Source organism: Dipodomys spectabilis, unplaced genomic scaffold (genome assembly GCF_019054845.1).
Source record: "Dipodomys spectabilis isolate Male_0828 unplaced genomic scaffold, ASM1905484v1 ptg000095l, whole genome shotgun sequence".
Classification (NCBI taxonomy): Eukaryota; Metazoa; Chordata; class Mammalia; order Rodentia; family Heteromyidae; genus Dipodomys; species Dipodomys spectabilis.
The window spans coordinates 21,415,627-21,442,184 of NW_024870772.1; the positions used below are offsets into that span (position 1 = coordinate 21,415,627).

At 38.8% G+C, this 26,558-nt stretch overlaps 1 protein-coding gene across 1 annotated transcript in view; it reads left to right on the plus strand.

The window, feature by feature from the left end:
* The window catches only part of Cog3 (component of oligomeric golgi complex 3), a 60,735-nt gene extending 39,803 nt beyond the window's left edge, over window positions 1-20,932 (plus strand). Inside the window, exons 17-23 of the mRNA XM_042685412.1 lie at window positions 215-335; window positions 3,925-4,013; window positions 4,136-4,270; window positions 10,174-10,249; window positions 16,432-16,559; window positions 17,468-17,566; window positions 19,095-20,932. Coding sequence (XP_042541346.1) covers window positions 215-335; window positions 3,925-4,013; window positions 4,136-4,270; window positions 10,174-10,249; window positions 16,432-16,559; window positions 17,468-17,566; window positions 19,095-19,124 — 678 coding nt within the window. The 3' untranslated portion in view covers window positions 19,125-20,932. The remainder of the gene's footprint in view (window positions 1-214; window positions 336-3,924; window positions 4,014-4,135; window positions 4,271-10,173; window positions 10,250-16,431; window positions 16,560-17,467; window positions 17,567-19,094) is intronic.
* Window positions 20,933-26,558: the final 5,626 nt, after the last annotated feature.

Below are 26,558 nucleotides of genomic sequence, written 5' to 3' on the forward strand. Positions count from 1 at the left end.
TTGTGTGTGACCATTCTGTTTGCCTGTTTGTGGAATGGAGAATTGAATGAAATTGTGATTTAGGGACTAGATGAGGATGGAAAATAAAGTTATAGATGAATGTTTTAATTAGTATTCATGGTATGACAAAGGATTATTGTTGAATAATAACATGTTTTATATGCTCCTGTTTGATTTAATCCTATGATTTCTATTTTTCTGTCTTATAATTTAGACTCAGATTGATGGGCAACTTTTCTTAATTAAGCATCTTTTGATTCTTCGTGAACAAATTGCTCCATTTCACACTGAATTCACCATTAAGGAAATTTCCCTGGACCTCAAGAAAACTAGAGGTACTTGTTCTGGCTGACACAGTTGGGTATTTGACCTATCCATATGTGTCAGCACAGGTTATAGGTTTATTTTATGTTCATCTGCAATTTTTTTTGCATGCTTTGCTTGCTAAGTGTGTTATTTGTCCATACTAAACTGAGCTGTCAGTATCCTAATTATTTCTAACTAGCTTTATGTTCTTGAGGGGAACTATATTTGAGCATTTTAATTTGTGAGACAGGATTACCTCCCTTAGGTATTATTTTATTATAACCAGTTAAAAAATGAAAAATTAGTCTAATAGTTACTTACTAAATAAGTAATATGTATCAGCTAATTGGAATGGTTTTGAGTTTATTAACTTGCTTATGAAAGTTCCTGAAGCTAGTTAAAACAGGAAAAATGCTGGCTCTTATATAATATTATATGTATATTTTAGCATTCCGAATGCTAAAATGTCTACCTTCCTCTCCTAGATAAAAGGAATACTATGAAGGTGTTATGACACCTTTAGTGATAATTAATTAAAATGATAAAGAATGGTAATATATACTATATGTTAATATGCTTAAATTGGTTTCCTTAAGTTTTAGGGAATTAAACTTAAGGAACTATCATTAGATTAGTTAAGTTGTCATGTAAAGAGGGTTTTCGAAATGGAAATATGTATTAACTTACCATGGGGAAGATGATTTATCCATTCTAATGATTTGTCTCTGAATAAACAAGTGAAGTTTTTTTTTTTTTTTTTTTTGTCGGTCGTGGGGCTTGAACTCTGGGCTTGGGCGCTGTCCCTGCACTCTTCAGCTCAAGGCGAGCGCGCTACCGCTTGAGCCACAGCACCACTTCTGGTTTTCTAGCGGTTTTTGGAGATAAGAGTCTCACGAACTTCCCTGCTGGGGCTGGCTTTGAACTTCGATCCTCAGATTTCAGCCTCCTGAGTATCTAGGATTATAGGTGTGAGCCACTGGTGCCTGGCTAAGTGATGATTTTTTAGGAGATCAAAGTAGTTACTTTCTGAGATACTGATCTTAAACAATTAAGGATATACTATGAACATCACTCATTTCCTTTCATTCCTTACACATTTCTGTAAATGTTAATTATTTCCAAGAGATTGAAGCTCTTTTGCCCTAAGCCAGTTCATTTATGTGATAAATTAACTTCTGTCTTATGTACTAGAGCAATTGAGACCCAAATTATTTTCTGTGGGCTGTGTTTCAGAGCAACTCAAATATATAATTTCCAAAGATAGCAGGAATTTAGTTCCCTAATTACTGTGTTTATTATGAGTGGAATTTTTAAAAACAAATATTTTGAGAGTATACTTAATTCAGTGAGCTTTATTGTGACTTTCTGATATGTCATATTAAAACAGCTTGCTGTTTCCCCCCTGTTCTTCCTATCTACCACACAGGATAAGCCCATGTGTCTTAGTCATATTCTTTGCCATTTTTTTCCTAGCAGAAGTCAGGTTTCTTTTGCCTTTAAGGAATGCATAATTTTTTTTTTTAAAGCTTATTTGTATCTGACACTTCCATCTCTCACCTCTTCAGATTGATTTCCTTCCTTTTTTCTTTTCAGTGTGAGGTCTGGGAATGGTGGGAAATTTCTAATGGGATCTATCAGGGTGGACTTTCATCTTTCTTTTCTTTTCTTGTCTTGTCTTTTTTCGTGTGTGTGTGTGTGTGTGTGTGTGTGTGTGTGTGAATCCAGAGTCTTCTGCTTTTGCTTGGCTTTTTCTTTTAAGGCTGATGCTCTGTCACTTGAGGCATACGTGTGTGTGTGTGTGTGTGTGTGTGTGTGTGTGTGTGTGTGTGTGTGTGTGTGTGTGTGTGTGTGTGTGTGTGTGTGTGTGTGTGTGTGTGTATCCAGAGTCTTCTGCTTTTGCTTGGCTTTTTCTTTTAAGGCTGATGCTCTGTCACTTGAGGCATACCTCCACAGCTGGCTTTTTGCTGATTAATTGGAGATAAGAGTCTTTTGATTTGTCTGCCTTTGAACTGTGATCCTCAGATCTTTGTGTGTGTGTGTGTGTGTGTGTGTGTGTGTGTGTATGTGTATGTATGTGTGTGTAGGTGTAGGTTTTGGGGCTTGAACTCAGGGCCTCAAGCTCTTGCTTAGTTGTTGCTGTTTTGGTTGTTGTTGTTGTTCAAGGCTGGCACTCTGGCAGTTGAGTTATGATGTTCAGTTCTGGAAAGTAACCTTTAGTGTTTTGTATGTTTGTTTTTTGGTGCCAATACTGGAGCTTGAACTTAGGGCCTCGTGCTCTCAGTTGGCTTTTTTGCTTGAGGTTGATATTCTACCAGTTGAGCCACACTTCACTTCCATCTTTTTAAATTTTTTATTTTTACTTTTTGTTTTTTTGTTCATCCTGGGGCTTGAACTCAGGGCCTGGGCATTGTCCCTGAGCTCTTTTGCTCAAAGCTAGTGTTCTACTACTTAGAGCCACAGTGCCACTTCTGATTTACTGGTAGTTAATTGGAGGTAAGAGTCTTATAGACCTTCCTGCCTGAGCTGGCTTTGAACTTTGATTCTCAGATCTCAGTCTCTTGCGTTGATATGATTACAGGTGTGAGCCACAGGTGCCAGGCTTTTTTTTTTTTCTAATTTGTAACTTATTGTTGCCACTTGGTTCTTAATGTAGATTTACTGAGGTGTGAGACAATGAGATAGTCTTAAGATTGTGGCAGAGGTTTTTTTCCCCCCTAAATATTATGAAGTTTTTTAAACTCACCATATAGTGATAGGATTCTATTTATTGAAAAAGACATCTTTCAGGTATCTTGCAGAAAACACAACAAAGAGCCATGTGTTAAGGTTTACTCTAAGTACTGAATTTGATAGAGGGTCTTTTTCATTTCATTAAGCCCAAGATCAAGGCACTAAGTATTACTGTGGCGTGGCTTGGCAGTTCTTTGTACAACTACTTAAAGATTAAAAGAAATACAAAATAGGTATTAGAAATATTTAATGCTTTGTTTTCTTTAGTTTGGCAAAGCTAAGCAAAGCAACAGTCTGTTTTAAGCTATCACTTAATACTTGCTATCTTCATGTTTAATCTTCTAACCTCTTGACTAACATTATATCTTATTGCATTTGAACATCAATGAGACCTCAGTTAATACTTTGCATAGATTCTAGTTAGTCTGGAGGTTGAAGGGTAAATATGTCCTCTTGGTGTTTTCTTCTTGGCTGGCACATTAGTTTATTCACTCTGCTTCAAGTGGATAAATTTCTTTGTCAGCCAAGACCTTAACAAAGAAGCTGGGTAAGTATGTGGATAACATAAGCAAAACTATTTTAGATATTTAAAAATATTATCTGAGTATTATCTAAAAGTAAAGCAGTGAAATTTTATAGTGTATCATTTTTCTTATTCTATGAAGGGATAATTGAGATGAATAGCATTTTGTAATTCTAACTTCTGGAAAATAACTGTGTGAGGACTATAGCATCACTAGAGCGCATCTCACCCTTGGCCGGTCCTGGAGGTGACTTGGTGAAGATGAATGCCTTCTGTTTTACAACAGTAGAGAGCTTGCGCATGTTACACAGGGCTTCTCTGTTGAAACTGTACATGTTCACTGGATGAGTAATTTTGTTTCACAGATGCAGCATTTAAAATCCTGAATCCTATGACTGTTCCGAGATTTTTTAGGCTGAATAGCAACAATGCCTTGATAGAGTTCTTGTTGGAGGTGAGAAGGAGTCTGTTTCATTGGTGGTGGGTACTAAGCCACATTCTTTACATGTCCACAATTTCTTGGCATGTAAAAAAAAAAAACAAAACAGGAGGAAATTGTCATCTTTTGTTTTTCAGGGTACTCCTGAGATAAGAGAACATTATCTTGACTCTAAGAAAGATGTAGACCGGCACCTGAAATCTGCCTGTGAACAGTTTATTCAGCAGCAGACCAAGCTATTTGTTGAGCACCTCGAGGAGTTCATGACAAAGGTACAGATGGAGTTATCTCCTTGTGAAGGCATTTACATTCTTCCCTAGCTTTCCTTTTGACTTGCTCCCTGGTGAAAACTCACTGGCATAACCAGACAGTAAGCCCATGCTTTAGTGACTCTGTTTAGGAAATCACTGTTTCCTGCATTGGAAGTTTTTGATTTGTTGACTCTTAGGTATGCTGTAGAGTTTTTAGTTGTGAGGGGGAAGAGTACAAATAATATAGAGGTATTTTTGTGTTATCTACATTATGAGTTATCTGCATGTGGGCAGGGACTCAGCGCTGTCTGGTAACCTCCCCTACTATTGGGCCTGTGTGGCAGCAACCACAGTCTGTATGTCAGAATTTGCTACTACTTAAATGGGAGATTTTTCTTACTCTAAATGCTAATTTCATTTTTCTGGATAATTGAGAATTGAAGGTTTTCTATTGACATGTTAACTGCTAAATATACACATTAAATATAAGGAGATACTATAGCTAGACTTACATCGCTTGAGCAAAAATATATCGACTGGCAAATGCAAGCAAAGAGAAAGATAGATCATGGCTATTTTGACATTCTTGCTTCATTCCAATTATTATTTTTTAAAATTTTATTGTGTTGTAATTCAATCTAATTTTTTTTTTTTTTTGTTGGTTGTGGGGCTTGAAGTCTGGGCCTGGGTGTCCCCGAGCTCTTCAGCTCAAGGCTAGTGCTCTACCACTTGAGCCACAGCGCCACTTCTGATTTTCTGGTGGTTAATTGGATAAGAGTCTCATGGACTTTCCTGCCTGGGCTGGAACCGTGACCCTTAGATCTCACTCTCCTGAGTAGGATTTGCAGGTGTGAGCCACTGCTGCCTGGCCTGATCTAATCATTTAAAAAATAAAATAAATGCCATTACTCAGGCTTTAAAGATGTTTTAAAGTCTTCAAGTTAACTTTCATTAAGTCTCTTTTGTTTACATCAGACTAATATTAGAGGTTATCATATAAAAAAATAAAGTTATGGTAGCATTTTCTCTCAAATTGGATACATCTTAACTGGTTAACTGATTAGACAGGATGTGTCTGGAACAACAAAGACACAACTGTACAGGTTGTTCATTAAGAGCTTGATGCTGGTTATCAGCTAGTGTGCCTGCAGCCTGTGGTATAGACGGAAGATGCCAGTTACAAATAAGAAAAACAAGCTAGCCACCAGTACCTCACATCTGTAATCCTAGCTACTTAGGCTGAGATCTGAGCATTGCAATTTAAAGTCAGTGTCGGAAAGTTATGAATCTTGAACTCAGGGACTGGGTGCTGTCTCTGACCCTTTTCATTCAAGGCTAGTGCTACGTTAGCCACAGTACCACTTCTGTGGGTTTGAGTAGTTTATTGGAGGTTAGAGTATCATAGATTTTCCTGCTTGGCTGGCTTTGAACCCTAGGTTTTGACTTTTTAAAAAAGAGTGTAAGTACTGTTTATAATAAACAGATAAATGACCATTTTTACTAAAATTATCCTCATAGAAAAGTAGTTTGTAGATAGTAATATGATTTGGGGGAGAACATTCACCTAATACTGGTGGGAAGTATTGTAGGTGAATATTGTATAATGTCAGAGCAGAATGAATCTTGTGAAGTCACCAATTTGATTGTAAGGAAATCTACGATTGAAGGGTTATTCTAGAACAGCAGAATTTTTCTAAAAATAAAGTGAATCACAATTCACTAATAGAGTTGTCCAAATTGATCTTAGTGTGCGTTTGGTAAGTCTGGCATAACTCTGGTTATACGTTTTAAATGTCCCTAGTCACTAAGAACACTAAAAGGAAACAGATTTCTGTAGAAAATCTTCTAATTTGGAATTATATAATGGTTCTCCAGGGATGTGCAGTACATATATAGAAGGGATCCCTAGACAGCAGTTCATGGAATTTTTTTTTTCCTGTGTAGCTCAGGTGTAGTCTTAAGTAGGACCATCATTCAAAAATAGTAGTAAGCTTAAGAGAAAGAGCAGAGAATTTGGGCCTGGACTGCCTTCTACTAGCTAGCTGAAATTGAAGGCAAGTCATTTTTTCCCAACCTCTGTTTTCTAATCCTGCAGGGGATAGCAGCAGCATCTATCCTCCCTGCCTTAGTGGGACTACATAACATCATATGTATGAGTACTCTGTTACTATAAACTGCTGCAGAAATGTGATTTTGTGCTAAAGTACCCACATTTCTTTATAGCTAAGCTAAAAGCATTTCTTTCTGATGGGGACTAGTTTGTCAAAAACTCAGAAGACACACACACACACACACACACACAGAGTCATTTTCTTTCTAGCACTTTGATAAGATTTTGTAAGTTTATTCTTAGTATTCCCTCTGAAGTGTTTCTAGTTTCCTCAAAAACTATATATTTAAATGTTTCTCATAAAAGAATTTGACCTATAAACTTAGTTCTTGCTCCCAAGGAGTTAGTTTTGCTCATTCCCTAGTCTTAAAAAAAAAAAGGATAAGGTTAATCTAGTTAATACATGGACAAGCAAAACTGAACACAGTTCTCAGAAGAAGAAATACAAATGACTAATAAATGCATGAAGAAATGTTTAATAAATCCTTAGTCATAAAAGAGTGAAAATCAAAATCACTATTAGATTCTATCACACTCTAATCAGAAAGGCCACCATCAAGAAAACAAACAAATGTCGGAGGGGTTATAAGGGAAAAAGGAATTCTGATAGACTATTGGTAGAAATATAAACTTGTGCAACCACTGTGGAAATCAGCATGGACCTTTCTCAAAAACTAAAGGTAGATTTACTTTATAATCTCATTCCATGATTGAGCATATAACCGAAGGAATATAAGTCAGTATATAAGAATACCTTCATATATCACTGTTCAAAGTAGCCAAATGGAATCACCTGTGGTGCCTGACAATAGGTGAATGGATAAAGAGGATATGGTGCACGTATACCATCGACTATACACAGCCATAAAGAAAGATGGAATATTATTTGCAGGATTGGATAGAATTGTAGAACACCAGTTAGATGCCAGTGGTTTATGCCTATAATCCTAGCTACTTAGGAGGCTGAGAGCTGAGGATTGTGGTTCAAAGCCAGCTGGGGCAGGAATGTTCGTGAGACTCTTTTTTTTTTTTTTTTTGGGTCCGGTCGTGGGGCCTGAACTCTGGACCTGGGTGCTGGCCCTCAGCTCTTCAGCTCAAGGCTACCGCTCTACCACTTGAGCCACAGCGCCACTTCCGGCTTTTTTCTTTTTGCTTATGTGGTGCTGAGGAATCGAACCCAGGGCCTCAGGCATGCAAGGCAAGCGCTCTACCACTGAGCCACCTTCCTAGCCCTTGTGAGACTCTTATCTCTAATTAAGCACCAGAAAACTGGAAGTGGCGCTGTGACTCAAAGTGGTAGAGTATTATCCTTGAGCTGAAGAGCTCAGGGACAGCGCCCAGGCCCAGAGTTCAGGTTGCATGACCAACAAAAAAAAAAGTCTCACATATTTTTGCTCATATATGTATTTGTGTATGATATGGATATATATGTATTTGTACATTATGTATATATAAACAGACATGTATATATGTATGTACAAATATATGTGTATACATATGGCATGACATTATATATATATATATATATATATACATATATACATGAAGTTAAGAAGGGATGAGGGAAAAAGGAAGATTGAGGGTGAATAATTTCTAAATACAGTGCAACTATTTATGAAGATGGCATAAGGAGCCCCAGTGAAAGCTGGAGATCAATAGTGTATTATGTGGAGCAGGGAAGAGAAATCAATAGAGAAGGAGATTCTGAACCTCTTGGGGTTTCACTGTGGTATTTCAGATGTGCATGTATTATGTGTCTAATACGCATAAAATGGAAACAGTAATAGAAAAGTAAAATGTTCTGATGAAAGAGCACCATCGTGAGGAGGAAGCGCTAATGAGTATGAATGAGAATAAACATTTTCCAAGTAGTTTATCTGCATGTATGAAATGAAAATGAAATTCATTGAAAACTGTTTTAGAGGAGAAGTGGGATAAGAGACAGTGATAGGGAGATAAGATGATCAGGATACATTGTTTACATCTCTGGATATGTCATAGCAAGGTCTCTGTTGTACAACTAATGTATGCTAATTAAAAAAGGAAAAGAGTACAAACGGTGAGGCTAATTGAGGAAAGCTTTCCCTTGAGAACAGTCGTTTCTTCCTCTTCCTCTTGGTTTTATTCTCAGAAGAGATTATCTCTAAAGAGCTAGGAAATTTTTGAGGAAAATACTCCTTGAGGTTTGACTTAGAGATAAGTAAATTATCTAAATAGTAAAAGAGACAACCATACAGATCTATATAAAAAACAAACAGCCTAAAGTATGTCTTTATAAAATGGATTTAAATTCTGAAATAAGTGGAATAGTAGATAGCCACTGGTATTAAAACTGTCAGAAAAATGTCCAGAATATAAATTTAAATGGGAAAAAAGTTTACAGAATACCATGATCCCATTTTTAAAAATGAATACATGTATTTTTATACTAGAAACAATTTGGGATGATACATTCTGAAGTGTGAGTATGTTTTTCTCTGTCACCTAACTGACTTATAGTCATCTGTAATTTGCTTTCAAAAGCTGTCTCTCACAGTGACAAAGATATGGAGAGGAACTGAATGAGAGGAGGCAAGAGCCAATTACGTGAATTCACATGGGTAGCACAGGCAAGTCCAAGAGTGGTGCAGGAGTAGAATTAGAAAGGAGAAACAAAGCAGACATGAGGAAGGCTGGAGAGACCTGAATCAACATTATACCTGTCTAAATACATACTTGATCCTTTTCATAGAAAGCTGAAGAATTGATGCTTAGGTTTTTCTAATGATACTACATGGTAAGTTCCAGTCAATGTCTATCTATTCAAGAAAAATATTTTATGCAGTTTTCTTCTCTCACTTTACCCAGCCACCTCCTACCAACTCCCTAGTCGTACTGTCTCAGAAGCAGGGACTCTTGTATTTGTTCTTTCTGTTCCTGCTATGGAGTGAAAATAGATGAGAAGAAGATGATCTTCAAGGGCTGTGTCTAGTCAAGACATTTGTCATTGGTCAAGAGTGCTTTTGATAGTATTTGAAAATAATGTGCATGTGTATATATGTATGTATGTGTTTTGCTTTTTGAGACAGGGCTTTCTCTGTAGCCCAGGCTGGCCTTCAACTGTCAATCCTACTCAGCCTCTCAAATGCAGGGATTGTAGGTGTGCGTCACTACCCTATGCTCTTTGTTTTAATGACATTTTTCCTGCCTGTGTTACATTTTAAAAAAAAATCTTGGAGTATGTACTGGAGTTTTTGTCCAGCTCTGGGTGACATATTTCTAATAAAGTATAGTAATAGTTTGTTATATTAATGTAACAGTGTACTTAAGAAAGATTTTCCTGGGTCTGGGAAGGTGGCTCAGTGGTAGAGCTCTTGCCTTGCATGCTTGAGGCCCTGGGTTCAAATCCTCAGCACAACATAAGCAGAAAAAAAAGCTGGAAGTGGCGCTGTGGCTCAAGTGGTAGAGTGCTAGCCTTGAGCTGAAGAGCTGAGGGACAGCTCCCAGACCCAGAGTTCAGGCCCCATGACTGGACCCCTCCCCCCCCCCCCCCAAAAAAAAAAAAAAAAAAAAAAAAGACTTTCCTAGCCTGAAATGCTTCTGGCAGAATGCCTTTGTAGGACTTTAGCATGTTTATTAACAGGATAATATGTATGTCGAATCACAGGAGAAGTCTTGCTAAAATTTTTTACTAGCCGTAAAAGATTGTAAGACATGTTGCATTTTTGTACACTTGATTATTAGTATGTTTTAATAGGTTGAATCTGTATTATGTATCCTTAACATTTCACTTGTCACTGGTGAATGAAGCTTTTCTTTTTATTTCTTCTACAAGGTTTCAGCATTAAAAACAATGGCCAGTCAAGGAGGCCCCAAGTATACCCTTTCCCAGCAGCCTTGGGCACAACCAGGTATTCAGATTTTATTCTTTCTGGTTGATTTTTTAAGATTGCTATTAATTTGCATTTATGTTCCTTGCTGTGACAGCTTGGAGTCTTCTTACTCTGGGATGCTAGATTGGAGTTGATAGAATCCATTTGGAGCTGGCAGGTTTTTCTGGGCTAGCACTACTCATGCTTCAGCAAGCTTTCCAAGAAAGGAAGAATTGAAAACAAAATTTAAGTAATTAAAAATAAAATGTGGTTTAGATTAAAGAAACATTTTTGAGTCATTTGGTTTCTGTAAAACACTGTTCATTGGGATAGAATACTGTATTTGACAGTGAAATTATGAGAGACTATACCTGTTTTCAAGTAAGTGAAGAAATGTTGGGTCACTTTCCTTCTACATTTTCTTTAACTTATATTGCCTGCTGACATTTTGGAGTGTTTGCAAAAAAAAAAAAATTATAAAACTGAATTATTGGTAAGACTCAGCAGGCAGTATCATTACCTGGTTATTTTTGGTACATTTTGTGGCATTTTATGTAGCCATCCAACCAGAATAAATCATTTGTCCATCTCCTAACCTTTATTAAATTTAGAAATGGTGACAACATGATGAAAGAATGGTATTAGGTTTTCCTTGTTTTCTTTTCTTTTCTTTTTGAGAAAGGATCATGTTCTGTAGCCAGGCTGGCCTCAAACTCCATAATCTTCCTACTGCAGTCTCTTGTGATTATAGGTGTGTACTTCAATTGGCTTAAGAAAGGTGTTTTAATTATGGATAAACCATGTTCACATTGGAGGGTAGCTTTTGCTATGAGCTATGAGTGTTGTTCTGGCTTTCATCCATGAAAACTGGCTGCTTCAGACATCTAATCAACTTTCTAATATGGCTACTGTTCCATATTGAGTGAATGGTACTGTCTGATAGATATTTCCTTGGGCTAAAGGACTGAAGTCATCTTAAACCTTCAGAATTTTCACTTACAAATGTCTGGGTTAATGTGAATGTGAACTAGTAGCTGTGTATGTATCTCTTAGAAAGATGTGTAAATGTAGAAAAGTCTCATTGAAAGGAAGACAAGAGTTGGTTTTTGTTTCGTTTGTTTTTTGCTGAGTTGAACTCAGTGTGGTGCTGTCCCTGAGCCTCTTTGTGCTCAAGGCTAGTTTTCTACCACTAAAGCCATAGTGCCACTCCCAGCTTTTTCTGAGTAGTTTAATGGAGATAAGAGTCTCAGATTTTTTCCAGCCTTGGCTGGCTTTGATCCTTAGATCTCAGCCTCTTGAACAGCTAAGATTATGGGAATGAGCCACCAGTGCACAGCTAAAACAAGAGTTTTATTTCAAATATTTCTTGTGTATACTTTCAGAATATCAATGCAGATTTGTACTTTGCTTTTATGGGAAGTAAACTTTGTGCTTTGTGATGTGTTTTTGTTCTTTTGTTTATTGTATGGAGACAGTGAATATTCTACCTTCTTTTTGCACATGTGTATGAGATTAACATCTTGGACACTGATGCTGTACTGCATTGTGTCAAGAGACAGAAAACCAGCATCTTTTACTGAGAGTAGTGGACCTGCTAGTCCTAGGTTGCTGCTGTGTTAACCACCTATCCTGATTCTTCAGTCTGGAAGCAGATTTGTCAGTTCTTAATGATTCCTCACAGTCTAGAAGAACTTGTCAGTTCTTATTGCAGCAAGGCTCTTAGAAAAATTCTCATCATCTTTAAATTCATTGGTGTATTTGGCTTAAGATTTTGGTTGCTTATGTAGGACTTATTTAAAAATAGGATCAGATTTGTATTTTGAATGTTTATGTAAATGAAACTGTTTAAGGGCAGTAAATCTTCCTTAAAATAGATAAAAGAAGCATACAGGCACAGGCATATTTAGTACATTTATGCCCAGGAACTTGATGCCTAATTAATGTATTGTTCTTTCCCTTTTGAAAAGATTCTTTCAAAATAAGGACTGTCATCTTCTCAGGTAGAGAGTCCTAATAAAGCTCAAAGTGCTTAGGGATTGCTCACTTCAGCATCATTAAAATTGTTAGTAAAGTGGGAGCCGATAAAAGAGTAGTGACAGGCCAGATTGGACTAGGCCTTGCTGTGTTGTTATTTAACTCATTTGGTTCTTTAAAGTGAGATCTCAGAGAATGCAGTGCCAGTTCAGTCTGTCTTGTAGTTTGCCTTCTGCTACTTTAGTCACATGGAGATTTTTTTTTTTTTTTTTATGATTTCTAATGCATGAAGTCCACTTAAATGTCAAAGAGATTTGTGGGCCATTTGAGGTGGGAACATGGAGGATAGTGTATGAACTGTCTTAGGACACATGCCTTCCCACTCCTCCCTCCTCCCTAGGTCTTGGGGATTGTTATGATAGATTCCCAGGAAAGTGAATTATACATTAGGATGCCAATTTGTTAATTCAGTCGAGGGCATATATATATCCTTCTTAGTGGGCCTTGTGTTCACTAGCCAGTACACTTTTTGTGATTTTTAAGCTCTCTGAAATGTTTAGTGATACCTGAAGTGTGTTGTTGATGGTGAAAACAGAACCCCGGGGTGTCTTGAGGGGGCTTTCAATGATTTAATGAAAAGTAAGCAGTTCTTGAGCGATTTCTTCTTGGAAGCATTGGCACTTTTTTTTAAACCTTGTTTTTCCACCATCACTCTCCAGTTTTTTTTATATGGCATGAAATTTAAACTGTGAAAGATATAAAATGAAAAATAATTCTCTATCTGCAACCATTATATTATAGTTTCATTTCCCAAATTATGTGCATGTTAGCACACATAGCCTTTAAGAGTTACCTAAATATGCTAATAGCTCACTCTGTAATCTTAGCCACTCAGGAGGTTCAGGTATTCAGATCACTGTGTGAAGCCAAACAAATCTGAGAGACTCCAGTTTCTGATTAACCAGCAAAAAGTAGAGGCATGGCTCTGGTGGTAGAGCCTCAACCTTGAGTGAAAGAGTCCAAGGCTCTGAGTTTAAGACCCAGCATAGGCACAAAAAAAGAAGATAAAATGAGTTACCCAAATGAGGTTGTACTGTTTCTCTTCCCATTTTCCATGCATCTTGTAGCCCTCTCTGACCCACTGCTCTAGCCCTACTACTCTGCTTAATGGGTTCACAGCATGTTGTCAGAGATTCTTTGGGAATTTGATGAGTGGATATTCAGAATATCTTCAGTTCATTTTTAAAAATATATTTAGTGAAAATTCCTTTGCACATAATCTTTGTATTTTTAAAAACTTGTTTAAGATTTTCTGAACTTACAAAGGTTGTACAAGGTTGTTACAGTTTCATATATCCATCTAAGTGTTGGGTGCTTCTTGATCTGTCTGTTCCCTCCTCCCCAGACATGTTTCACATTTTCAACTTCATTTATCACATACGTATATTGAGAATTCGTGCTGTATTTGTCCCTTGTTCCCTTTTTCATCCATCGGTACTCCCATCAGCCCCTTTCCTTTATGATCTTGTTTCAACTCCCTGATACTCATTTTGTTAAACAGTCTTACTAATTGTTTAAATGTTTACTGCTTGAAGTTTTACCCTTGTATATACCAGAGTCAGTTAAATTGTATATATAAACATATGCCTCTGCGTATGCTTCTATGAGAGGTGGTATTATGAGCCTAAGATCTACACATGAGAGAAAATATACACCCTTTGTCTTTCTGGGCCTGGTTTACTTTGCTTAGTATCTTTTCCAGATCCATCTTTTCCTGCAAATAACACCAGAGATATATTCATCATTTCTTCATGCATTTATTGAGTATATGAACTTCTTCCTCTGAGAACTGTTTAGCTTCTTTGCCCTTTGAGTTGCTCCTTTGGGTTTTTGATTCTTGGAGGTTTTAGTTTTTTTGAGCTCCTAGTAAATTCAAGTTATTAGACCCTTTGCAGATATATAGCTAGCAAAGATCTTTTTCCATTCTGTAGGCTGTCCTTAGCTTAGAAATTATAATCCTTTGCTGTGCAGAAGCTTTTAAGTTTAATGCAGTTTCATTTGTCAATTCTTTCGTTTGCTGAGCCCATGGAATTTTTCCTATCTTTTCTTTCCTTTCCTTTCCTTTTTTTTTTTGTTGGTTGTGTGATCTGAACTCTGGGCATGGGCACCGTCCCTCAGCTCTTCAGCTCAAGGCTAGTGCTCTACCACTTGAGCCACAGTGCCACTTCCAGCTTTTTCTGTTTATGTGGTGCTGAGGAATTGAGCCCAGGGCCTCATGCATGCAAGGCAAGCACTCTTATCACTGAGCCACCTTCCCAGCCCTATATCCCATGAGGATATGGAATATTATTCAGGAAGTTCCAGTTAGGAGTTTCCCTTTGTTTTTATAGTGGTTTCAAGGTTTCAGCTCTTAAAGTGAGGTCTTTTTTTTTTTCTAGTCCTGGGGCTTGAACTCGGGGCCAGGGTACTGTCCTTGAGCCTCTCTGCTCGAGGCAAGCATTCTAACACAGCATCACTTCCAGCCTTTTCTGTTTATGTGATACTGAGGAATCGAACCCAGGGCTTCATGTTTGCTGGGCAAAAGCACTCTACCACTAAGCCACATTCCCAGCCCCTGCAGGGAGGTCTTCGATCCAGTTTGAATTGGTATTACCACAAAGTATGAGACAAAGATTAAGTTTTAGTCTTTTGTGTATGGATATCCGTTTTTCCTATACTATTTATGGAGGATACCATCCTTTTTCCAACATACATTTTTGGCTTCTTTTTCAAAGGAGGCTAGGTGCTAGGTGTGTGGGTTCATTCTGGGCCTTCTAGCCTGTTCCATTGGTCTCTGGGTTTCTATTGTTGTTGGCACTGGGGCTTGAACTCAGAGTCTCTAACTTTCTCTCAGCTTTTTTCATCATGGCTGAGGCTCTACTGTTTGAGCCAGGCCTCCACTCCAGCTTTTTGCTTAATTGAGGATAAGAGTCTCTCAGTTTTGTCTGCTTAGACAGGCTTTGAAGTGAGATCCTGAATGTCTAGGAATGTGAGTCACTGATCCTGACCTACCTTAGTATTTTGTGAGTATATAGAATAATTTTTGTCGGTGGAAATGTTAGGTAAATAAGTATATGTACTTGTGGTTTGCCTAGATGTTGTCTAATATCCTCCCAATGAGGTTGAATCATTTGGTATTTCTTGATGGGAGCCTCTGGTGAAGATTCATTGTCTCTTAGTAGCTGCTGGGGATGGTTTCAAGGCCACCCAGCAGATGCCAAAATGCACAGATGCTCTGGTCTCTTATATAAACATGGTGCACTTGCAAAATATCTGAGGAGCATCCTCCTATATACTTTATCTCCATATTACTTGTAATAGTTAATGTAATATAAATGCTGTAGTTATATATATTGATTAGAGGAAAATAACAATAGTCCATATATGCTTGGTACAGTCACACTTTTGTTTTTGGAATATTTAAAATCTGTAGTTGGTTGAATCTGTAAATGTGGAGCCTGAGAATTTTCTTTACACTCTTGTCAACCATGGATATCTACAATCTATTTTGCTAATTTTTTTGTCAATTTGTAAATTTCTCACTGTTTGAATTTACTTTAATTTTGAGCATCTTTGAAATGAGTCATCTTTTCCTTTGCAGCTATCATACAAGTGACTGCTCTGTTCTATGTAGTTCCTTCAGATATTGACTGCACTTGAGTTATGTAATTACTTTACTTCAAAACTTCTGGAATTCTATTCCTTGTCTGTTAATACAATGTAAGAATGTAACAAATGGTTAAAAAAGAATGTAACATGGACATTTCATTCCCTTAAACTTGTGTGACCCAAGCAAACTGGTTGGAGAGTGCCTCCAACTGCATCAGTTCATATGAAGTAATTTTTGCTAGTGTCTCTCTAAAAATAGCATAATATACATATGTATAAATAAGTAAGCCTTATGTCCTATTGCCAGATTTAAAGATACCTATTGTAGGTCCTGAAATGTGTCCTGAAGTGTGCCGAGGGAGGGAGGGAAGAGAACAGTTAAGGGTGGTAGTTTGCTCTCTCAGCCCTAAGGATTAGAGTTCCTGTATGTTGTAGAAACTTGTATGTTTATAGGGCTTGTGATTAAACTGTGCAAACACACAAGAATTATAAAAGAAATTCTTTGGGGAAATAAGGAGCCATTTGCTATTTTTCTCTTTCTTAAGTCATCTTTGTTCTTTTCTCCTTTGTGACTACTAATAAGGGTAATTTCTTTACAGCTAAAGTTGGTGAACTTGGTACAACTGCCTATAAAACATTAAAGACAAAGCTGCCACTGATACTGAAAAGCATGTCACTCTACCTGTCCAACAAAGAGACAGAGTTCATCTTGTTCAAGCCTGTTAAGGTGAGTAGAATGGTAGTTTATTGGAATGTTGGACTGTAACTTTAAGTGGCTTTTCACATCTACCATTTGCTCTTCTCATAGACACTGAAAGTGTTAGGGAGCTACTTAGTGAAGCAGATGAATAATTACTGTGATTCTTGAAAGGCCTTTGAGCCTTGAGCTGTCAGATTATCTCTTTTTTCCCTTCACTGTCACTTTGTCTTAAGTTTTCTATGTTAATTTAAAGTAGAAATTAACAAATCAACAAAAACTCAGCCCCCCTTCACATGGTGTTTGGCCCCCACACTGGGCCACAGCATTTCAGGAATGAGGCCCCATTTTCCTAGTGAGTATTGGAAATAAATTGCTTCCAGAAGCCACCAAGGGATTAAGTCTCAGAGAGAATTTAAGACTTATAACATCCAGTTTATGTTAAGCTCACATCATTACCCAAGGCATTGGCAGATTTTTAAAGTACATTTTGTATGTTTTGAAACATTGGTAGTTTTTTTTGCATAAGAAATTGCTGAAGGAAGGGGCGCTGTGGCAAACGTGGTAGAACACTTGCCTTGAGCTGAAGAGCTGAGGAACAGTGGCCAGGCCCAGAGTTCAAGCCCCATGACTGACAAAAAATAAAATAAAAAAGTCTAATAAACTCTTAAGAAATTGCTGAAGACTTTTAATAAAATCTCTGGGGACATAGGTTTTACAAGAGCTTAGTTTTTCCAGGAAATATTATCTGACAAGTCTTCATCAGGTTGCACTAGCATGTGCAAATTCTGTATCTTTGGAAATCTCATTAAAAATATATTCCCTCCACCTATTTTTGCAAAAATCATGGTGATTTAACCCTCTCAGTGCTTGATGTGTAAGGTGTAGGTGTGTTTTCTGTGACTTATCTCATATGGTCACTTGCCCTTCTTTCTAAGAATAACATTCAGCAAGTCTTCCAGAAGTTCCATACCTTGCTAAAGGAAGAGTTCAGCCCTGAAGACATCGAGGTCATTGCTTGTCCTTCCATGGAACAGGTAATGGACACTGAAGATCTGATATTTTTAGGCTCTATGGTTATTTCATTTGAGTAGATAATTGTGTTTTTAGTTTTCACTTTAAAACCACACTGTGCATTATGTTATTTGAATGAACAAGAATTTGAATTTTGAATTGCTGTTTCCAGTTTTATAGGATGGCTTTTGAGTATTCAGCTGCATTTTAAGTTTCTGATAGTGAAAATTACTATGTTTAAATTGAATGGCCTGTTTGTGAAGGCCCCAAATACTGCCAGTTAATTTACAATTACATTTGAAATACACATAGTAATAGAAGTTATTTTAGAGAGTAGAATAGATACTAGAAGTAGTTCTATTTTTTTCCCTCAAATAAAAAAAACAATATGAAGCCCAGTTGCTAGCTCTCATTTTAAATTTAATGCAGTCAGCGAATATGAATTGAGTACCTGCTATATATTAGCAGTAGCCTGGTGCTTTGAGAATGTTTACTTTTCATTGCTAAGCTTAGTATAGATTAGAAATGTAGTAGACGGTAAGTTTTAGATGGAGAGGTATGGTTGAAGAAAGTGTGATTGAAATGAGTAGATATTGGAAATTCATTTTGTTACAATTTCCAACTTGAAGGGAAAAATGCAGCGGTGGCATAAGGAGCTCCCAAATATCCTTTTCCCAACCTACAATTTGACCAGTTTGCTTTAATCTTCACTTTCCCCCACTTCTTCCTAGCCCCTCTCTCTCTCTCTTTTTTTTTGTCAGTTGTGGGGCCTGAACTCTGGGCCTGGGCGCTGTCCCTCAGCTCTTTAGCTCAAGGAGAGCACTTTACCACTTGAGCCACAGCACCACCTCTAGCTTTTTCTGCTTATGTGAGACTGAGGAATCAGACTCAGGGCCTCATGCATGCAAGGCAAGCACTCTACCACTGAGCCACCTTCCCAGCCACTCCCTAGCCCCTCTTTTAAGTAACATGAGAGTGTGTTGGGTGACACTTCAGAGTATCTAAGAGAGAAAGATGTTTCCTTATCCTCTTCATACTCCTCCTATATAGTTATCAAAGCAGGAATTTGTTAGTCCTGTTGTCTGATCTATAGTTCATATTCAAGTCCAAAGTCCCAGTCACCTTCTTTGTAGATACTTTCTCCAGTCTGGTCCAGTCTCAGTTCACTGGCTGTTGCCAGGGATCACATCTTTGTGGAACATATATTTCTGTCTTTTGTAAGTGCTAGTGTAATGTGTCATTAGTCCCTGGACTTTAAATGACTTTTGGGCCTGGATTCAGTAATGGAGGGTAGCTCCTCATGGGCCTAGTGGCTATAAAAATTTATCTTGATCCCAGCACTTAAGAGGCTGAGGTAGGAGGATTGTGGATTCGACACTAGCTATACCATATAAAAAGACCTTTATCAAAATAAAACCAAGCAAACACCATAAAAATAACTTGATTTCCCCCCCCCCCCCCCCCCCCCTCCTGTTTTCCTATCCTTAGCCAACTTCTCTCTAGGTGATGTTCCACAGCAGAACTAACACAGCCATTCTCATTGCTTTTCAGGTGAACTTTCTGCTCTCCGTGTCTAATTAAGCAGGCCTGTTGGACTGGGCTGGGCTGTGTGTTAGCAGTGTCCTGTGGGCCAGTGCTGAGGAGTCTTGGTGGCCTGCAGGGTGCTGAAGAAGGCTATATGGGAATCTTGAGAACCACCTGGGCATGCTGCTCCATGCTGCCAGCAGAAGGAAACAAAGCGAAGTGAAGAGATTGGTGTTACTCTTTCACAGACACCATATGCCAAAGATTCATTGATGAGTGGTGGTAACCATCCTATGTCAGCAGTCACCAGAGCAGAAGCTTCTATAGTAGCCATGTGGGAAATGTTTCCTCACAAACGTTGTGCAATAAAAAGAGGTTACAATAAGTAGTGCAAAGAACTTTATGGAAATACAGCTAACGGGAAAGCTGTTAATGCTTGAGACACTGCAACACTTTTAACCAATGAGCATTCCACAGTGACTATTTTTGTACTTCCAGAAATCTTACTTCTACACTCTATTTTATGTCATGTTTCTTCTATCATTTTGAAGCTTAGTTGGGAGTACTTATAGTTCCATTTAAGAATGCATCTTCCTTGCTCTCCTGGGAATTCAGGGTGTCATCTTTGTCTGGGAGAGGAAGAGGCAGAGGCCTCATGTAACCCATGCCCCTTGAATGGCTGGGGTGCAGAGCATTCAGAGCAGGGAACTGTAGCCACCACAGACACAGGTGGGATTGGCCTCTTCAGTGCAGATCTTCAGGGTACTGTAGTCTGTAGGTGTGTGTGGGGATTACCAATTAATGTGTCTTGAGTCTGGGACATCAAGGAGAAAGACACTAATGAGCGGCAGGTTTCATGAATGAAGTGTAGTCAGTCGTTTTCTGCATACTACCTTCCGTTACAGTTGTCCTTTAAAAGGCAAACGCTTTCCTGTGTATCTCTTTATCTGCCTGCCCAGTGCTGTGGCAGCCTTGGAATCTCCAGCCCTGCCACAGTAGGATACATTCACCCACAAATGGAAGGATGACAAACACTGCCCATACTGTATCAGGGATCACAAATTATGAGTATCTGCGAATTTTCCTACAAATTTTTCAAATTCAGAATTGGATTGCTTTTTGCCTCTGATGTTACAGTAAATGTAGCCTTTTTTGTTGTTGTTGTTCAAAAAAGAATTCTGAGTCATTGAGAATTCTCATGCAGTGGGGTTCTGGAATGGAGCCAGTGACCTTGTAGTGCAGGTGGTATGAGTAGCATGCTCCTTAGCCTGAACGCAGGCTCTTGCACAGGGCTCCTGAGGCCTGTAGCAGGTCAGTTGCTTTTCAACCAGGTTTGAATTGGTGGTGGACATTGTTTGATAGAGCTTATTACTCTCTATTTTGGGAAGGTAAGAGGGTCCATATTCTTTCTTTGCCATAAATGAATTAGGAAAATTATATTTACTTACATTTACTGTTTTAAATATGTTTAATGAAATAAACTGTAAAATATCCAGTTTCATGTATTATATGTATATTATGGTTTTCCAATAGCCTTTCCAAAGAAATGAAGGCATGATTATTGTACAGTACTGTGACTGATTAGTTTGCTGTACAAAGCCGAATGTGTTCTTCGGGATACAAGTATGTAATGGCACTTGTTCTTGTGGTTTGATCTTTCGTTTCAGAAACATTCAGATACCTTACAAAGTGCTGGGTAGGAAATAGTGATCCAACTTGTTTGCTAAATGAATATTTGTTTAAATCTGTACAGTTTCACGTGTTTACTTATACAGAGTGTACATACTTTGAAATAATTAATTTAAAATGCTTTATATTATTTGGCTAGAAATTGCTGTTTTTAATAAACGAATTTTTTTAAAAAATAGTTTTTTTTGCTTCCAGCTTTGTCCTCATGGATCCAATAAGTATGTGAATTCTTAAACATTTTTTTCTAGTAATGGGATTTGAATTCAGGGTATCTTTCTTGCTTACTTAGCTAGCTTTCTACCACTTGACCATGTGGCTCTTTGCTGATTATTTTGGAGATTACTCCCATCCCCCATATCTATTCTTCTTCGTCTTTCCTCCTCTCTCCTGTCCCCCAGATCTACACATTTAACTTTGTTTTAACATTTCCTTAGCTCCTTTTAAGTTTAGCCACTCCTCTTAAGGTTTTTTTTGTTGTTGTTGTTGCTGGTGGTGGTGGTAGTGGTAGTCATGGGGCTTGAACTCAGGGCCTGGGCACTGTCCCTGAGTTCTTTTGCTCAAGGCTAATGCTCTGCCACTTTAAGCCACAGCACCATGTCTGGTTTTTGAGTGGTTAATTAGAGATGAGTCTCATGGCGACTTTTCTGCCTGGACTGGCTTTGAACTGAGATCTTCAGACAGATCTCAGCCCTTCTGAGTAGCAAGGATTATAAGCGTGAGCCACTGGCTGCATAGCTTTATGGTTTATTTTTTTTTGTTGGTTGTAGGGCTTGAACTCTGGGCCTGGGTTTGGCCCCTTAGCTCTTCAGCTCAAGGTAAGTGCCCTACCACTTGAGCCACAGTGCCACTTCCAGTTTTTGAGTGGTTTATTGGAGATGATAACCTCACAGACTTTCCTGTTCTTGCCCGGGCTGGCTTTGAACTGCAATCCTCAGCCTCCTGAGTAGGATTATAGGTGTGAGCCACCTGAGCCCAACTTGGCTTACTTTTATTATACTGAGTTTTTAAGTTGAATGTGATGGCATGCACTGTAATCTCAGTGGAGGCTGAGGTAGGAAGATCATGAGTTCAAGACCAGCCTGGGCTACATAATATGACCCTGTCTCAAACCAAAAAAACTTGGTTTTGTTTTAAAGAAGCCCTATAAGCCAGGCAAAGGGGGCTTATGCCTATAATCTTTGCTGCTTAGGAGGCTGATCTGAAGATCACAGTTAGAAGCCAGCACAGACAGGAAAGTCCCTGTGAGACTCTTTTCTCCAATTAACTACCAAAAAGCTAGAGTGGGAGCTATGGCTAAAGTGGTAGAGCACCAGCCTTGAGTGAAAAAAAACTAAGGGACAACACCCAAACCCTGAATTCAAGTCCCAGTACTGGTGTGCACACACATGCACATGCACACACCAAGAGCTCTGTAATACAATGAACCATGGTCTGGATGTTTTCCTATTAGTGAATCTAGGGTACTCTACAGTTGCAGGACACACATTCTTTTCAAACACGTAGAGCACTGCCAGGATAGACACTACCATGGTAGACATTGTACTAAGCTAGTAAATAAAATGATATCCACTTCCCTGTGTGTGCATGTGTGTGTGTGTGCTTGCACTTGCATGTGTGTTGCTTTCTAGGCTTGCAGTGAGTGCAGGAGCAAGAGTGGAGACCTCTCTGGTCATTCAGCAGTTTACTGTCTCAGTTCATGTCCCTATGTCCACCCTTTTTGCCCAGCCTGAAGACAATTGAGCTGGGCCTTTTAAGTTTTTCCATCACTAGCTGGTGCTTTTAGGCTCTATGGGAAGCCAGGACACACTGATAGGTATAGGGAAGGGCATGTCCTTCTGCTGTTTCTCCTTATCCCCGGGCTCAGTGGGGGAAGTCTAGTGGCAATCTAGTGAGTTTCTTTGAAATCTCAGTGTGAAGCAGCTAAAGAAGGGAGGCGAGTATGTGTGCCTTGTGTTTGCTGCTCTTATGAGTTCCCCTTTATTAATTTGCTAATTATATTACATTTCCCTGTTTTAGTTAATGATGTGCTTTTGGACTGAACCCTGGCTGATAGAACCTTTTGAGTTTGTATAGCTGGGAGCAGGTTACAGCTGCCAGTTAATTCTCATAAAGAAGATGCCCTCACAGAAAAAGATAATGGTGGGGGACAGCTGGTGGGGGGTAGGGGGGCGTACTTATCCAACATGCCTCTAAATGCCATACTTTAAAAATTTTTTTTTTATTATAAAGGTGATGTACAAAGGGGTTACAGTTACAGAAGAAAGACAATGACTACATTTCTTTTTGGATAATGTCACTCCTTCCCTTACTCTCTCCCAGTATTTCCCTCCCATCCCCATCCACAAGTTGTATAGTTCATTTTTAACAGTGTCTAGTGAGTACAACTGCTGTGTTTATTTACCCTTTGTCCCTCCATTTTTGTGCCCCCTTTGCCTTCTCAAAGGCAGATAAACAAATGAGACAGAAAATAAAAAACCTCTTGTTTCCATATCTGGAATTCATGTCAATAAATATTATATGATCAGATGCACATAGATATTTCGCCTTTTTTTTGTTCCTCTCCTGAGTATCCTCCTTTGGTCTCACTGTGTGTGAATGCCTAAAGATCTGTCTAATTGATTATGTCCCAGTGTAGGTCTAGCTTTTCCATCTGAGAACCGTGCCATTTAGCTTCTGAGCTTGGCTTACCTCACTTAATGTGATTTGTTCTAGGTTGATCCATTCCCTGTAACTGACATTGTGTAAAGCTTCACTGTGTGAAAATCCACGTTTTTAGGATCCACTCATCTATTGTGGAGCATCTGAACTATTTCTACAACTTGGCTATTGTGAATAGTGCAGCAATGAACATGGATGTGCAAGTGTTTTTATGATATCCTGGTTTATAATGTTCTGGGTAGATGCCCAGGAAGTGGTATGTCTGGGCTGTAAGGAAGGTCTCTGTTTAGTTTTTTGAGGAACTTCCAGACTGCTGTCCAGAGTGGTGGTAGTAGTTTACATTTCCACCAACAGTGCAATAGGGTTCCTTTTACCCCCACATTCCTACCAAAATTTGTTGTTTGAGTTCACAGTAGAATCTCAGGGTTGTCCAATTGATTTTGCATTTCCTTTACAAGTACCATACTCCTTTTCTTCTTTTTTCTTTTTGGTCATGGAGTTTGAACTCAGTGCCTGGGTACTGAGTGCCTGTACTTTTTCACTCTACCACTAGGAGCCACTGTGCCACATCTGGTTTTCTGGTGGTTAATTAGAGATGTCTCATTGACTTTTTCCTACCTGGGCTGGCTCAAACCATGATGCTCAGATGTCAGACTCCTGAGTAGCTAGGATTATAGCCACCAGCACTTGGCCAAATGCCAGTCTTGTGTCTCTTCTAGATGTCTTGCTTTCAGCATCTGCACCTTTGCCTCTTCTTGAAATTCCCAGCATGCCTGGTACCCCTAACTCTACTTCATTTTGCAACTCAGCTCAGTACAGTCTTTTGCTTTCCACTGTTCCCTCCAGAAAACAGTTTAATGTCTTTGCTGTGGCTTGCCTCTCTACTTCCCTATCTGGAATCTAGTGCAGACAGCCTGTCCTTCCTTTCTCCTTTCTCATATAACGTGGATGCTTGCTGTCTATGTGTGCATGGCCTCATTACATACACATTGGAAAAGACTCCATTAATTTCAGATTATTTACCTATCATCTACCCTTCAGAAAGTCCTTCAGTATCATCTACTATGTTAGTTCTGATTAACAGTCCAACCTAGTGCCCTTCCATTTCTAGAAATGCCTTTTCCTGCCTAGTTTTCTGGAGAGAAAATACTAAGAGGATTCGTTCTCTCAGGAGAGTGGAGGCCTAAGAGGGGTGCGGTATGTGAGTCAGAGAGGGTGGCTTGAGGTGAATTGTACAGCAAAATTCATGTATTGAAATCTTAGCCCTGACATTTCAGAATATGACCTTATTGGAAATAGGGTATTCGTAGAAGTAGTTACCATGAGATCATATACTGGAGTAGAATGGGCTATTCCAATACAGCTTCCATCTTTGTAAGGGTGATTGGACACCACACTGTGTGCCCATGCACACACTGGCACACACATGGCACTGTGGAATTTCAGGAAGGTGGAGTTTGGGAGAGGTGGAGAGTTCCTGGACAGTTCCTTTCAGCACCTCTAGAGGGAGCTGTCCACACCTTGGCCATAGATTTCTTTCAGAACTATGAGGTTTGTTTGTCATCTAATTTGCATTTTCATCACAACCACCTTCTTAGCAAACTAGCACAGAGGTGCATTTTGTAGTCAGTTGGCCATATTCCATATTTCCTTCCAGGCCTGAGGCTCTGCATGTGACTTTTTTGTGTACCCTGTTGTTCTCTCCAGCATTTGATAGCTGGCATTCAATGGCCGTTACAGTAGATGCTGGAAACTCATTTCTTTCTTTTACATTTTAATATATATTTTTCTTGTAAAGATACTGTACAGAGGGGTTACAATTACATGAACAAGGTAGTGAGTCCATTTCCTATCGAGCATTGTTACTCCCTCCTTTGTTTTTTTCCTACCTTCCCTTTCCTCCCCACCTCCCTGAATTTCCCCTCCTCAGAAAGTTGTAAAGTTTGTTTTCAACATAGTGTCTTGTACATCTTATTGTTACAATGGGTCATCCTGTATCCTTATTTAAGCATTTTGTTTTTCCTTTCCCTCCCCAAATTAGAAAAATGTATATATAAGATGCAGGACACCAGAATCAAATACAGTGACAACAAGGGTTAAACCATGGGGGAAGAACATTCAAAGAAAAAAAATCACATAATACATTATAAGTACATTAACAAGGATAGCAAGAAAGATAAAATCTCTTGTGTCCCTATCTTGGGTTCATTTCACTTAGCATCAGCTTATATGATTATATGACCTCTTTTGCTTGTCCTAGACATATACTAGTTATTGCAGATAAGGGAAACCATGGGACCTATGTTTTTGGGGGTCTGGCTTACTTCAGTTAATATAATTTTTTTCCAAGTCTTGGAAACTCATTTCTGTATGAAATCTCTTTGCTTTTAACTGTTAGCCACAAACTGTTTGATCAAACTAATACCTCTTCATGGCCAGGTATAATTTATAATGAAGAGAATGATTTTAGAGTATGATGAAAGGAGTAACATCAAGGAGAAAAGATTGGTTGATAACTGTGTGAGCCAGTACTTAAGCACAGCTCTGAATGATTTTTTAAAAAAACTTAATCCTTATCATAGCCCTTTGCTCTACGATTGTCCCTTCATTATAGATAAGGAAACTGAGTCACTACCTTGCTCAAGGTCACTTAGCAAGTGGCAGTGTCAAGACCTAAACCCAGAGCTGTCTGGTTTCAGGACATACATGCCTTTTTTGTTTTTGCCGGTCCTGGGGCTTGAACTCAGGGCCTGGGCACTGTCCCTGAGCTGCTTTTGCTCAAGGCTAGCACTCTACTGCTTGAGCTACCTTACCACTTCTGGCCTTTTCCATTTATGTGTTACTGAGGAACTGAACCCAGGGCTTCATGCATGCTAGGCAAGCACTCTACCACTAAGCCACATTGCCAGTCCCATACATGTCTTTGATTCCACAGCAGACTTATTTCAATTATTGTACGTAGTGAGAAGGCCAAAGGGGATAGGGAGGGCAAGCACTGGAGTCGGGTCTGAGAGATGGCCACAGGCTTGGATGACCTAGTTGTGTCTGAGAGCTGTTCAGAAGCTGTCTTTGGTGCATGTGAACTGTTCCAGCCAGCTTTCTGTTGATGTGATTAAATGCCTGAGTTATAATGAAGAAAGATTT